The sequence below is a fragment of the Papaver somniferum genome, chromosome 9 (assembly GCF_003573695.1).
Source record: "Papaver somniferum cultivar HN1 chromosome 9, ASM357369v1, whole genome shotgun sequence".
In the NCBI taxonomy this organism is placed as follows: Eukaryota; Viridiplantae; Streptophyta; class Magnoliopsida; order Ranunculales; family Papaveraceae; genus Papaver; species Papaver somniferum.
The window spans coordinates 199,011,399-199,027,475 of NC_039366.1; the positions used below are offsets into that span (position 1 = coordinate 199,011,399).

Sequence of the window (16,077 nt, forward strand, 5' to 3'; positions counted from 1 at the left end):
CCCTCCCTTCCACTGCTTGTGCAGTACTGCTGCTGCTGCTGCTTTCTTTGCTTTGTGCTGCAGCTGTCTGCTTCCACTGCTGCTGCTACTGCTTTCCCTCCACTGCTGCTGCTGCAACTGAGCTTGGCTCACAGCAGACCAAAAGCCCATCAGTCCACTGAACTTAATCACAGCCCAGTTCATTAAGGCCCAGCCACAGTTTAGATTAAGGCTCAAAGCCCAATTCAGTCAACTGTGGGCTTAATCAAAAGCCTAATTGAGAGATCAAAGCCCAAGTTCACAGTTCATCATTCAAAGGCCCAAAGCCTAGTGCACTTCAAGACCAACTGAGCCCAAGCTCAGTTCATTTCATTGTTACAAACAAACCCACTAAGCCCAAAGCAAATTTAGAGCCCAATAGCAATTTAGAGCCCAAATAGCTAGAACACTACAAAACACTCCCAATCTCTGTGGATCGACCCGTACTTGCACGAGCTACAACCGACGACCGTGCACTTGCGGTATTACTGTAGGCCCGCGTTTCATTGCGCTTAAATTTTACACCCTTCTCCGGGCCCACCAAGTTTTTGGCGCCGTTGCCGGGGATAATTTTTAGGACCTTTTAGAAGCCTACCACGGAACTCCCTGTTAAAATGGTATCTGCTGCTGCTAGACTATCCACAAGATTACGAGCACGATCTATGTACTGACGCATAGTTTGAGAGCCTTTCCGTAATGCTCGTAGCTCACAGTGAAGGTGATGAACTTGAGCATCAGATTTGGAGCCATAAAGATATTCCAGAGACGAACAGATTTCTTTAGAAGTCGTCAATCGATGTACATGATAAAAAACAACCAGGGTAAGGGAAGAAAATAGCCAACTAACTAAGAGTTCATCCTGTTTTATCCAAGAAAGATATGCAGGGTTTGGGAGATCAGCAGCAAGAGTTGGTGTAGGGCATGAAGTTTCACCAATGACATGACCATCCAAGTCATGTCCTTGAAGAAAAGGGAGAAATTGAGCACGCCATAAGGAGTAATTTGTTTCATCTAACTTCACAGTGATCATGTGATGGGGTTGAGAAAATTGAAAAGAAGACATGGTAGAGGTAGCAACAACAGAGACGGTAGAAGAGATTGTAGACATGACTGAATATGATCGACTAACCTAATGATACCAAGATAAAACTATAAGCTATAGGTTAACTAGAAGAGAAGATAGAAGAGACTGGACGTGTTTTGTATTAACAGAACTTATATTTTACAGACGAGATACAAGAAGTTTATATACACAAACTTCCTTGAACAGCAAAGAAGGTATGTTTCCTAACTAAGACTGATTTCCTAAAACACAATTGCTTGAGAAACAGGATACTGTGTGTTATTTTACACACGTATCATATCTTGAGTTAACACATTATGTTGATGATTTTCAAATCATGCTTTAGAATTACTGTACATCATCTCAACCATTTGGACACTCTTAGATCAAATTAATCAATCAAGTGATCTCAACCATCCTGTACACATCATATTCTTTGGTCATGAGTTTTAACTATCCAAACAGAAAATAGACGTTCTCATGATTGAGTATATATGGGTAATATGTGCATAATTTCGTCAACTCAAGGTTTTGCGTAGTGGAGGAACTTCTCATGATTAAATATATAGTATGAGCGCCACTGAAGGTGGTAAACTGTGCATATTTTGTCAGCTCAAGGTTTATGATCGGAAAGGTATATATCCTTCACTCCCTCGGAGCCCTTAAATAAAAAAAATTCGTTTCCTCACTTACCACCACAGACTCGAGCACCACCATTAATTTGTCGTTCAGTTTCGTCACTAACATTGGCAGAGAGCTTCATATCATCACCACAGCTCGAGTTCCCAACAGTTCCGATAATCAACATCGCAGCTTCATCGTCAGATCCAACTCCGAGTTGCATCACCATCTTCTTTAGCTTCTAACGTCTTCAAGCTCTCTCCAGTTCCAAATCGCCTCGAGCTTGTCTTGATTTTATCCATCACATGCTTCGACAACATCACTTCCATGATCCACAACAACTTTTTTCTTTTTTAACGTAAACCCTAAACGGAAAAAAGAAACTCTTCTAACTTCTTTGAACCTTTCTTCATCTCCTCTCTCTTCCTCTCACCTCGCTCTGATACCATTTTAAGGATCGAGCAAGAGAGAGGAGAGCATAAACGCGCGGAAGCAATAGACTACATTGATAATAATTTGGTATATCAATTCTCATGGCTTAACAGCCTATTTATATTGTTCACAAACTTGACGACCACTCAAGGCACTTTCCTAACTAAAATTAAACTTTAAACATAGACACTCTCATAATATGACTCTCACAACTTAATGTGCATATCTCCTAAATATAGACTCTCATATATTATTTCCTAATAGGAAGATATATATCCTTCACTCCCTCGGAGCCCTTAAAAGAAAAAAAATTTGTTTCCGATTTTTTTTTTTTTTTTTTTTTTTTTTGCTCTAGGCTAGATCTTATTCTTGTTTACAGAATCTGTCTATAATTCGTTTGAAAATGCATAATAAGGCAGGCTGTTTTAGTGCCAATAGTATATTTTTCGGCAAGTCATTAATGTAGAGAGTATTAGATGACTGTCAGTCTCATTGAATATTATGTAAAAAAGAAAAAATATTGGGTTAATGGAATGATGATAGGAGAACTTTTTTTGAATTTTTATTCCCAGTTCTGCTCTTTGAGTTATAGCTTCAAAATTATACTTTCAGTTTTTGATTTTTTGAGTAAAAATAGGCCAAATAAGAAAAATGAAAATATTATCAGATTATAATATGAGAAAATTCACATTGCTCCACCGAAGAAATTGTGCTTTCAATCTGAAACAATGATCAACAATAAAAATTAAGAATAGCCGCGGCACACTAGTCCGGGACTAATAAATCGTTAACGAAACCTACAAACACAGATCAATCCACACAATCTCTAAAATCATCAGAGTCCAATCTCTTCTCATACACAAGCTTCAATTCGAGGCTCGAAAGAGAATGCAGACATGAATTCCTTCGGCTTTCCATCCACGACGCACTTGGGCAATTCAGTCCAGCCATTCGTCTCCAGATCACATATCAGGTACCTGCTAACCTTACTCGAATTCACACATATCATCAGTTTCTCATCACCTGAACCCACACAGTTGATATCCGCCTTCTTTCCATACAATTCGTGCGACATATACAGAGGCATTACCGCAATCTGACGCCAGGTTCGATCCTTCTCTTCTTTCTCTTCTTCGGAAAATCTCCACACTCTGAGACTTGCAGTTTCGAGGAACTCTGACAAGACAACTACCAACATTTCGCCTCTACACTCGACCACATCGATTGAGTACTCGTAACAAACTGGCAACATCCTTGGGTACTCGAAGAATGTCTCTTTAACAAGGTTGCACGCTACGACAGTTCCAGATGAGCTGAGAAAGTAAATAATCTCTTCGCCATTTTTAACGGTTATGACCGATGAATACTGCTTCGAAGGACTTCTCTGCATATTAGTTGCCACCACATCTCCAGTCTTGCTAAGGAAATAAAGCACTTCATCTCCGCCACCACCACCCGTAGCTTCTGTCGAATCGTCTTCCTCTCCTCCGTCAGCCGCCTTCCCCTCTGCCTTCTGACTCTTTAGCTTAATCTCTTCTTCCCAGTAATCTTTCCCCGATTCGTACACACTGACCGCAAGATTCGGTAGCTCACCCGAGACTAGCACTAGTCTGTAAGATTGCCTGGAAGATGAATTCATAGCAATTGCATGAATGTTTTGATTCTGCGCTGTTGCAGGCAACGCAGAAAGCTCTCGAGAAGCACCAGTGACCGGGTTGGACACGACAAATGCACAGGAACCTGTTGACCGGAAACAGACCAAACCACCTGAAGCTGCCACAGGAATCAAATCATTGCTGATGCTGCTATCAGCAGACACAATTGATTGTTGTTCGATTGCTCGATTACGCCTTGGGCGCTTGTTGTTAAGATGTTTCCAGTTCGATTGTAAAGTATCGAATACAGTTGATTGATCAAGGTGAGAATTATGAACCATGAAAAACCAAGGATCCCTGGTGGGGACTTGTTGACAAGCAAGCCTGAAAGATGCAGACTCTGCAACTGAATTCCATCTCTTGCACACTGAACGTGAACGGTAGAAACTTGATGTTGGTAGCCATGAAAGTACTTTTTCTAGCAAATCTTGATTCAATTGGTCTTCAATTGAAAAACCCATCATCCGATCATTTTCTTCATGATTATACTTCCTCTTCTTGCTCTGGGCTTGCTCAATCACCATGTTTCTGTACTTTGTCTTTCTGGATTATGTATTGGGGAGAATAGGATGAAACCTGCAAATGAAAGCAAAGGGAAATGGAGTGAGCAATCAAAATTGGAATCTTTGTATTGGAAGTAAGGAATCCAATTAGAAACCCCCATTTATCAACAACTCAAAATGCATATTTCTATGAAATTTCTCAATTTGGAAGCAAACAGTAGAGTCAAAGAAGATAGGTATAAATAAAATTAAAGGAAAAGTAAATTAGAAGAAAACATCTGGAATGAAAGATGTAGAAGAACCGTCCAAAGAGACAACCTTTAATGGAATCTTAATTTGGTTTTTGGTAGCCAACCAAACTAGACTGAAAATGGAATACTAGTACTAGTTTCATTGACAACCCATTATTTTGATCTCTTTTTGTTTCAGATTTAGAATTGAAACCCAGAATTAATCTAATCAAAATGAAATTAAACTAAAGAGCAGGGATAGATAGAGATTGATTATTTACCTTTATAGAGTGAAAAAAAAATCAAATCTTTGGAACCCAGAGAATAAAATTGAATGAGAAGATGAAACAATCAAGTGATTTCTTCTCTCTGATTAGCTAATGGTGTTTGGTAATGAAGTAGTAGTAGTATTAGTCTGAGACGCGAAAAACAAGAGAGGAAGAAAAAAGAAAAACGTTTGTTGTTTCTTCTTGTCTGTTTGTAAATTAATGAAAGAGTGGGATCCAGAAAGGAGGCTCTGTTCTGACGAATGGAGAGACAGAGAGTGAGAAGAATGATGGTGCTGCTGTTTGATGATGATGATGATGATGATGATCTGATGAGATTGATTTGCACTACTACCCTTCTCTTTTCTACTCACTAAATTCACCACTAGTACTAATTGGCTGATTCTCTATTTCTCCTTGAGAAAGAATGAGAACCACATCTTTGATTTTTATACTACTGTGGATGTGATTTGTGATTTTCTTTTTTTCAACTCTCTTTTGATTTCTTTTTAGAGAGTGTGTGTATGTGCGTGTGGGTTGTGAGAGTAAAGTTGAATTGCAGAGAAGAGAAAAAGAGGAATTGAGGATGAAGAAGAGAGGAGATGTGGGGAAACTTCTTCTTTTTGTTTTGCGTTGACAGACAAACAACAAAGCTAAAGTTAAAGTAGAGAGTCTAGAGAAAGAGCCGAGGAATCAGAAATTCAGAAAATGCAGCAGAAAGAGTTCCTTCTCCAACCAAACAAAAGGAAGAAAAGGATGGTTATGGTTTTGTTCCGTTTTACACAAGAAGAATTATAGAATTGAGATAGAGAAGAAACAAATTAAAGATAAGAGAACAACAATGTAGTAGAAATGTCAAAGGGGCGTGTGTGTGGTGTGCATGGTTGGCATTCGCTGACCTTTGTATGCTGACCTTTGTAAAGCAACCAGCAGCAAATAATAACCATTTTAATAATCCTGCAAAAAAGAAACCCTTCTCTCTGATGTTCTTCAGTTCTTCACCTCGTTAGAGGAATCTATTTGCTCTCTTTTATCAACACTGCGTTTGCATTGGCATTTGGGGTCAGTCATCTTTTGCTTTTATTCTTTGTTCATAAAAAATATGAAGAAGAAAGTCAATGCCCCCACCCTCTCATGCAAGTATGCAACTCTACCTAGTAACAGCATCACTGCATTGCATTCTCTCTTTATCCTAAAATGTAATATAAAATAGTAGCAGCAGTAAACAATAATAAAACAATGGAAAAGGAAAGAGAACAAAAGCCGTTAATTGCGATACCTCTTCTCGTGATGTTGTTTTTCTTGTGTTCCTTCCTGCCTTCCTTGGTAGTGACGATGATAGCAATACATCTTTCCTCTGAATGAATGACTTGTTTGTTTGTTTGTTTCAGGGTTCACAGATTTGTCGATTCCTGTTTGATTCTTCTTCTGTCTGGTCTGCCAGCTTATAAACTTGATATTATAAAACATCTCTCGGACTCTTAGGCTTAGTCTTATGGGTGGCCAATCTAGCCGCTAGATTGGCCATCCAGCTCACCCAGGCAAAGCTACTAAGTCTTATGGCGATGCTAGAACCGCAGTGCTGGGCTTCCTTAGTGAAGGGCCGAACCGTTTGGCGCTTGACTTGGTCAACCAGATTGACCACGCCGAACGGTTCGGCGTTGGGAATTCGAGAACTTGTAATTAGTGGATCAACGGCTGGAAATGGAGCGCCGAACCATTCGGCGCTCAGTGTATCAGCCCTTGGATGCTGATGACCGTTGTCTTTTCTACGACTAAGATTACATATACGTTTAAAATCCTAACAGCTATTTTTTCAAGCTTCCCTATAAATAGAATACTAATTCACCTTCATCCCTCACATCAAAATCAATTGATTATCTTCTTCATTGATTTTCTTCCTCTACTTCACATATTTCTGATTTTCTTCCTCTACTTCATACCAAAAAATGTCACACTTTAGTACAACTGAAGAAGAGGCACTAATTTATGGTTGGGTCATAGCAAGCAACGATCCAATTCATGAAAAAGATAAAAAGGGTGCAATATTTTGGAGTAAGATTATTGAGGAGTACAACAAAAGAAAGGGTCCTGATGGTAACGTAAGAGATAAAAAAGCATTGCAAACAAAGTGCAACACAATAAGAACCGATGTGAGGAAATATATTTTTTTTGTTAGGCCTTACTTCAGAAACAAACATACGGGGATGACCGGGGCGGATTATGTAAGAATGATAATTTTTTAATATTTTCTTTCTTCCATTTTGTTCTCTTTCTTTCTTTCTCTAAGTTTTTCATTTTATTATTTTCCCAGTATCATCGTGGAAAGCAGAATTATGAAGCATCGGCTGGAAAACTTTGGAAGTACGATTCGGTTTTCCAGATATTGAAGACTTATCAACCCTATTACAACCCGGCGGTGAATAATGATGATGGGGTCGGTACTTCCACGCAACCTAGTCAACAAACTCAAGCTACTGAAGAAAATGAAGATGATAATTTGGATCAAGATTTCCAAAATATGGCAAGGTTTGGTAGAAGTTTATCTAATTCTGAATCCTCTGATTTATCAAACAGAAGGCTCTTTTTTGAAGTAACTGATGATGTTAGAAGTGAAGGTAGAGATCAAGCAAAAAAAAGGGCTCGTGAGGCTAAAGCATCGCACAAATCAGATGAAAAAATGGATAAACTCATCGATCTTCTTGAAAACGCACAAGCACAAAGAGAGGCCAAATATGAAAGAGAGGAAGAGTATCTAAGGAAGAACTTGGAAAGCTCTACAATCTTGGCACAAACGCAGCAAAGAGATTCGGAAATGAAAATCCTACGACAACCCTTGGATGAATTACAAGAATGTGAGAGACCCATCTACAAAATATGGAAGAACGAGATTTTAGCCCGTTATGGTTTGGACCCTATCCCCTAAACTAAAGTGATAATTTAAGTTATTTACTAGTAAGATTTCAATTTCAATGTATTTCTTAATGTTCGTAGGATTTCAATTTGAAAGTAATTTTTTATGTTTTAAGTTAGTCGGATTTTAATGTCAAAAAAAAATTGTAACATTGTTTTGCAATGTAATGGAAGATTATAAATCCTCAAAAGACTATTTTTACTTTCATAAATTTCCTAATTTTGAAACAAAATACGATTGAAACAAACCCAATTCTTTAAACAAAGTATGATTGAAATAAATTGCAATGTACAAATCGAATTCTGGAAAACATAGGCGAAATTTCCAAATTTTGAAACAAAATACGATCGGAACATAACGTAAATAGAGTTCAGGAAGAGTTGGGGAAAAAAAAAAGGTCAAGCGCTGGACGGTTCGGCGTTGGCTTCCCACGCCGTTCCATTCGGCGTTGGTTTCCAACGCCGAACCATCCAGCGTTAATTTTCAGAATTTTCCTTCAGCGGCGTTCCATTCGGCGTTTGGGGAACTTTTTGAGCGCCTAATGGTTCGGCGTTTCTATCTCGCAGCTACTTCACCTGCGAGCAATCGCTAGGAGAGAGAACTATCTATATTTTCCTTCAACACTTTCCCAACAGCTTTATCAGAATTTGCAACACTTTTCACCCAATCTCTCCATCCAATCTATCCCATAAGACTAAGCCTTAACTATGCAGACAGCTCGATGCACCATTCTCTCTTCATCCTAGAGAGTGGAATTTGTGTTCGCGGTTTTCATGTAGTTTGTTTACACGGTTCACAAAGAATTTTTTGCAAAAAAATTGTGAAGAACGGACCTTGTTAGAGCTGGGACAACAGCGGTTTGTCCAGATTTGGAACATGTTGTGTCACAATTTTAAAGGTTAAAGAGAGGAATGATCCTAATATTGGGATTGGTGTTGGAGTGAAGATTGGAATGATCAAAAGTCTGGATTGATTGTCCTGTCTGGCCCATGTTAGTTGTCCGAGCCCAAAAAATTCCAATATCCAATGAGAACTTCCTGCCTTATGCTCATGGTAAAATTTGAATACTTTCTAGTTTGTTTTATACGAGTTTTGGTACTCTTCGTAGTAAACTGACACCCTAATGTATAATGGTATTTCACACATACCATTTATGCCCTTTTGTTTCGTAATTACTCGTTTATCTTCTTCTTTCGTTTATTTCTCATATTTGTCCTTTTTGTTTACTATTGTATTTATTGTTTAAACCCTAGCTCTTCTAGTTTTTGCTTGTTTAGAAAAGTGGTGTAAGAACCATAAATCCTTCATAAGTGAAGAGCCTCCATCACTTTGTTATTTCCAATTCGTGAAGGAGGAATGGGGTAGAAATTTCAATTTCTAAGAGATGTATCTTTTATCTTCTAGCTTCCAATCTTAGAATCGGGAGAAATTTAAAAATTATTAAAGAAGAACTTCACATCTTTTGATCTTCCTTGTTTCAAGGGTAATAACAACATTATTTGAAGGTTAATTACTTTTGTTTCATGGTATTTTGTTACAATTTAACATTCCAATTTGGAAATTATAAGTATTACTTTACATTACACCCCAGTTAGCAGATATAAATAAAGGCTTTTTACAAATCTAGGCCTGAATTTTTTATGGTTTATAAAACTAAGCCTGTTTTTTTATTTCTTACAAAACTAGGCCTTATTTGACAATTTTTGGTGGATGGAAAGTTTGCTGCAGTTATCTGCCACCTATCATATTTTCCCAGTTTAAAAGACGTTTTAGTCCTTCAAACAGCCCTTACCTCGTTGTTCAACACTTCGCAATAAGAACCAATCACTCTTGTAAACAAATCTTGTAAACAGATCCATCTCCACTGTCTCACGCATCAGCAACACCCATCTGTTCTCAATCCTTCTAGCACCTTCAATCAACATAACCAGTCGGCCACACCCAACATTTTAGTTGGATTCCCATCCAATAAGACACAATTCTCTCACATTTGAAATCCATTCGGTTGACCTATATTTATAAGAAATAAAAAAAGAGACTTACATTTGAAAACGAGGATCCAGAAAAGAGTGTATATATTCCTATAAATAATCGGAACCAAATTTATCGGTGGGTATTAGCAATATTCAAATGGTTGGTTTTTGATAAGCTAGTAGTTGATTTGAGGCTGTAAATTTTGACTCTTAAGAAAACAACTAGCCACATGTTCATACGGGTTGGTTTTACACTCCTTGGCTCACACACCTTTGTTGTTGTAGATGTAGGCATCTAGCTGTAGTGGCTTTAGCCTTATGCACGTGCACTGCTGAATGAATTACGTTTTCTTTTTTTAAAGAATAAACAAAGCTCGCATGGTGGTGGGTTTGTTTGTTTAGGTGCTTTACCTTTGTCTCTATCTGTCTCACTCATTGGCTCACTCTTCCACGGGGTCAACGTACTCGTATAACACAATCTAAAGAGACACCACACCAATGCCACAACTAAAAAGTTTGGGGAATAGTCCCTCGATCACTAAATGCAATTACTATGATAATCAACAAATTTATTATTTGGTGGAGCCATTTAAATGAACAAACTGCATCTTTCATTATGAAAAATAAGATAAAATGAATAAATCTGATATTTTTAGAGACCCACTGGTGATTTTTTTAATATAAACTAATAAAAATTGGGTTTCACTAATTGATTTTATTTATATAAATTAATAAGAGTTTGCTCCCGCAGATTATTTAACTAATAAAATAAATAATAATAAATCTTTCTCCTTAAAAGGCGTTGACAAAATAAGCTCTCACGTTGAACGGTAATGAAACCCTCCCTTCCTATTGACCGCAATAGGCCTTTTCTAATGTAGAAGCTATGGTGAGGACACTTGGCATATCTATACTGGTCAGGATATTAAAAAATGGGTTAGACTTTGTTTACATCAAGTATTTAACCGTTCGTTAGTAACGTCGTCACCAAAAGGAAGGTGGACAACACTTCTGTGAGAGATTTAATCTAATTAATTTCCTTACACCGTGTTTACACCAAATACTTAACCGTACGTTAGTAATATCGTCTAAGTTGGACAATACTTCCGTCAAACCATGGAAAAGGAAAAATGAACTTGTCGTGTTTAAAATTTTATGGAAGTCCAAATTCAATTTGGAAATCGATTTCATTAATATAATTGGACTTTTTTTTTTCAAATTAATATATAAACGGGAAATAAACCATATATTTCACATATTATATTTTATGCGAAAACAAACAGAAAAAATAAATAATTTCATAATTTTTCTCCACCTAGCATTCGCCCGGCCGTAAAAATGCATCGCCACGAGGTGGGGTTACACTTTGTTTACATCAAGTATTTAACCGTCCGTTAGTAACGTCGTCACCAAAAGGAAGGTCGACAACACTTCCGTGAGAGTTGTAATCTAATTAAATCCTTACACCGTGTTTACACCAAATACTTAATTGTACGTTAATAATACCGTCTAAGGCGGACAATACTTCCGTCAAACCATAGAAAACGAAAACCGAACTTACCCTGTTTAGAATTTTATGGAAGTCCAAACTCAATTTTAGAATCGATTACGTTAATATATCATGACTCTTTTTTTTCCAAATTAATACATAAACGGGAAATAAACCATATATTTCACATACTATATTTTATGTGAAAATAAACAGAAAAAATAAATAAATTTCATAGCTTTTTTCCACCTAGAATTGCCCCGTCGTAAAAATGCATCGCCACGGGGTGGGGTTACACTTTGCTTACATCAAATGTTTAACCGTCGGTTACTAACGTCGTCACCAAAAGGAATGCGGACAATACTTTCGCGAGAGTTTTAATCTAGTTAATTTCCTTACTCCGTGTTTACACCAAATACTTAACCGTAAGTTAGTAATACCGTCTAAAGTGGACAATACTTCCGTCAAACCATGGAAAAGGAAAACAGAACTTACCGTGTTTAGAATTTTATGGAAGTCGAAACTCAATTTGGAAATCGATTACGTTAATATATTAGGACTCTTTTTTTTCCAAATTAATACATAAACGGGAAATAAATCATATATTTCACATACTATATTTTATGCAAAAATAAACAGAAAACATAAATAAATTTCATAGCTTTTCTCCACCTAGCATTCGCTCCGCCGTAAAAATACATTGCCACAGGGTATGGCGAAGCCCCACGCTCTTCCAATCAAAAATGCATCGCCACGGGGTGGGGGAAAGCCCCGAACACCTCAAATCAAAAATATGATTAAAATAAGAAAAAAATGCCCGGTGCGTAGCATGGGCAGAAATTTAGTAAACCCTAAATATAATAATCGGGTTTGGGAGAGAGAAAAGCAGGGGCGGTTTTGCTTCGTTGAAGTTTTTCCTTCCAACTTCAGCGTTCTTCCTTCCAACGCCAGCGACTACGGCACGATCGCCCGGCCTTCTATCATGCACGCGCTACATGTTGCGTCTCACTTAACAAACCAACAAATTTGTTGGTTTATACATCCATTTTTCATGTTTGTTGAGTCCATAGTGGGATCAAAATAAACAAACTTCAAATTTGTTGAATCCATAACTGCTCTAACTAACTCTTACGATTCAAGACACATGATATCCACCGTATCATCTTCAATTTCCCACTGGTAGAGCTTCACACCAAATTGCAAAAGTCACTGGTTTCAGCCCCACAATTACAATTTCTTTTTCTTTTTCTTATCGATCGGAAAAGAACAGTAACAACTTTTCTCTAAACATTTTTCTACAACTAAAACCTAGTTTAAGGAATTAATGGAGAATTTTCTACGGGTATATGAGATTGATTACAATATGAGTCTCGGTTCATTTAGGCTATGTTTGATAACAGAGAAATGAAACAATTCCATGAAAAGTATTTCAATGGAATAAATTTCCTGGGGAGATAAAGAAATACTTTCCATGAAATTCCTTGGAAACATACTTTAGGCCACGTCTTTTTTGTAATTCTATGAAAACAGATTTTTGACCAAACGACAGAAAACACGCTATTTTCATGGAATTAACTCATATCAAACTCAGACTCATGTGTTTTGTTGCCGCAGTAGAAACTTTGTCGACCGGAGTGAACCAAAGCAAGATTACTTGGCCCAATTTAAGCTCAAAATATAAATCCAAGCCCGGCACATTCAGCGTAGCCAAAAGAAAACTTAACAAATCTGGTGGGGACTTGTTGACAAGCAATCCAGGAAGATGCAGATTTTGCAACTGAATTCCATCTCTTGCACACTGAACGTGAACGATAGAAACTTGGTGTTGCTGTTTGATGAGGATGATGAAGTGCTTTGCACTTCTACTTTTCTTCTCTAGTCACTAATTCACAACCCTAATTCACTGCTACTAGGAGTAGAGTAATAGTAAGTAATACTAACTTACCCACTTATGGTCATGGACTCATGGGAAAACATGACCATACTCCACAATGTTGAATTTTACTATCTGTTACTATGGCATGTGTGTATCTCTCTAGACTCTAGGTATCTAGATAATGTATCTAATCTCCTTAGGTCACTAATTCCTTCCCCGTGCTTCTTTTACTTTGATTCGGGGTCTGTCTCTTCAGTAATAATTTCTAGCTAGTGGTACAAGTTTGAGTCTTCAGATGAACATTTGCACCGACGTAGGAGTTTTGAGTCTTCAGATTGCTCTCCAATTTGCCGTTTCTCCTATTATTGTTTCCTTGTTGTCAATTAGTTCCTTATAAGGAGATTTTATTGAGAATTCACCGTCTTTTGTTAAAGTCCACATCACATTGTCTTATTGATGAGGATTTATTTTAACTTTTCTTATTTTGGCCGCCACATCAGGGTGAAAATATGTTGCAAGCTTAGTTTCACTCCATGTATTGCCATCCAAAATAATCTCAGACACCATTTCAATGCTATCATGGCAATTTGCTGGTTTTGTAATGGGTGGGATAAGCTCTATTATCCATTTATCACATCAGATGTGAACTTTGTCTCCTTTCCCTATTTTCCATCTCCCAAATTTTGAATATTAGCTATCCCAGATTGGATTCCTTTTCATATCTAGGAATCTTTTTCACTTGGAGTAGTATACATGTGCATTATATCATGGTTTTCAAAATATTTGGTTTGCATGACCTGAGTTGCAAGAGAATCTGGTTGTTTTAACATTCTCCGTCCAATTTTTAAGATTACGGCGGAATTAAACTTATTCATATTCATAAATCCAAGCCCCCCTTCATTTTTATGCCTCCAAGCTTAAAGGTATACTCCTTTGGAAATAGCATCATCCTTCCCCAAAAAAAAGTCCTTTGAATTTTGTTTTACTCCTCGATAACAGTTTTTGGTATTTTGAACGTTCTCATCTGATAAACAGCCATAGTGAAGGTTACTGCTTTGATCATAACAACTTTTCCATGAGGATTTAAAGTTATTCCTTTCCAACCAGCAAATCTTGACTTCATTTTGTCAATAATCGGATTAAAAGCCTTTACTTTAGACTTATTAGTAAAAACCGGAGACCCTAGATATTTGCCATTGATAGAGATTTGTTCCACTCCCATATTGTGGATGATAGATTGTTGTTGAGTTTTAGGGGTATTCTTGCTGGAAAAAAATCCCAGATTTATCGAAGTTTATCATTTGGCCAGAGCACTTACTTAACTCCTCAAAGATCTTAATAATGTTATTTGCTTCGAAATATGTAGCCTTACAGAAGACTATGCAGTTGTCTACGAATAATAAGTGGCTAACAGGTGGTGCTTTCTTAACCACCTTGATACCATTTATCTTCCCATTGTGTTCAGCATTCATCAAAGTTCGAGAGAACTTCCATACATAAGATAAAAAGATAAGGGGATAGATGATTCCTTTGTCTTATTCCCCTGATAGGTATGAATCGTTCACAAGGTACCTCATTTAACATGGTAGACAAATTAGTGGTGGAAATACATTGTAATATCTGATTACACCAAGTAGGTGCGAACCCCATTTGCTTGAGTATAGCCATTAGAAATGGTCATTTAACTCTGTCAAATGCCTTAGACATATATATTTTGATACTCATCCAACCTTGATTGTCTCTTCTGACTCTCATATTATGAATAATTTCATGAGCCGCCATAGTATTATCATTGATTTGCCTTCCAGGGATGAAGGCAGGTTGATATGGGGAAATTATTTTATTCAAGAGGGGCTTCATTTTCTGAGCAATTATCTTAGCTATGATTTTATAGGTTGTATTTCAGAGTGCAATTGGTCTATACTCAACAGGGGAAATAGGAGTTTGAACCTTAGGTACGAGAGAGATAAATGTGGAATTCATCTCTTTTAACATAAAACCAGTGGTGAAAAATTCTGCACCATCTTGATGAGATCAGTCCCTATGGTTTCCCAATTGTCTTGAAAGAAATTTGGTGGGAAACCATTAGGACCAGGTGCTTTTCCTTCTTTCATGGCAAAAAGAATGTTCTTAATCTCCAAAGGACTAGGGATAGGCAGTAAGGAGTTGTTATCCTCACTGGTTATGACCCTAGGTATGAGAGCAATCATATCAGTACTGGAACTGGATTTGAATTTGTTGCAATTTTACTGAAAGTAAAACACTTTGCAATAGATATCCTATCATTTAGCCAACAACCATTTTCGTCTTTAATAGTCTCAACTCTATTCCTTCGGTATCTAATTCTATCTGAATTATGAAAGAAATAAGTGTTTTTATCTCCAAGTCTTATTATGTTATTCCTGCTTTTCGTTTTTCAATAATTCTCTTCGATATCTTTCCAGTGTTGAAGAGAATTCTCAAGCCGTTTTATGATTATAGGGAATGTATTAGTGGATTGAGATTTCTTCTCAATACATTTTTTGATTTTCTGTATGTTTGTTTTGATATTTCCAAAGGTTTGCTTATTCCATAACACAAGTTCTTTTTTCACTGACTTAAGGTTTTTAACGAAGGAAAAGCTAGGGGAGACCTGTGGTGTGGAACTCCAAGATTCACTAATTAGTCTTTTGCATTCCGGGTGAGCCATCCACCCTCCAAAATATTTAAACGGATAAGATCCATCATTCCAAAGGGAAGTAGTCTTAGAGAATGATAGGACAGTGATCAGAACTTCTAGTAACCAGATGGAAAAGAGCAGAAGTTGGAAAGTGATCTATCCATGATCCATTGCAGAGAGCTGATGGTTTTTCAAATGATGTTGTAGTTGTGGTAAAAACTGGGTTCTTTTCAGACTTGTGAATGAAATAATTTTTAGACTTAATAAAAAATTAAAGATAAAACAAATTAAATTCAAAGGTGATGTAAATATTATGGAAAGACCAGGGGTTAGGATTTCATCATTCACCAAAATTCATGTGATTCAATAATAATTATT

At 37.1% G+C, this 16,077-nt stretch overlaps 2 protein-coding genes across 2 annotated transcripts; both read right to left on the reverse strand.

Annotated features, from left to right (window-relative positions):
- Nucleotides 1–601: 601 nt before the first annotated feature.
- Nucleotides 602–1,931, reverse strand: LOC113313085. Its single transcript, XM_026561809.1, has 2 exons — nucleotides 1,785–1,931; nucleotides 602–1,147 (listed from the first exon to the last, which is right to left on the reverse strand). Exons 1-2 carry the CDS (start codon nucleotides 1,929–1,931, stop codon nucleotides 602–604), a joined length of 693 nt encoding a protein of 230 aa, XP_026417594.1.
- An 846-nt stretch (nucleotides 1,932–2,777) lies between these two features.
- On the reverse strand, nucleotides 2,778–5,722 carry LOC113313342 (F-box only protein 13-like). Its single transcript, XM_026562107.1, has 2 exons — nucleotides 4,804–5,722; nucleotides 2,778–4,365 (listed from the first exon to the last, which is right to left on the reverse strand). Exon 2 carries the CDS (start codon nucleotides 4,311–4,313, stop codon nucleotides 2,988–2,990), a length of 1,326 nt encoding a protein of 441 aa, XP_026417892.1. The 5' UTR covers nucleotides 4,314–4,365; nucleotides 4,804–5,722; the 3' UTR covers nucleotides 2,778–2,987.
- Between the last annotated feature and the right edge of the window lie 10,355 nt (nucleotides 5,723–16,077).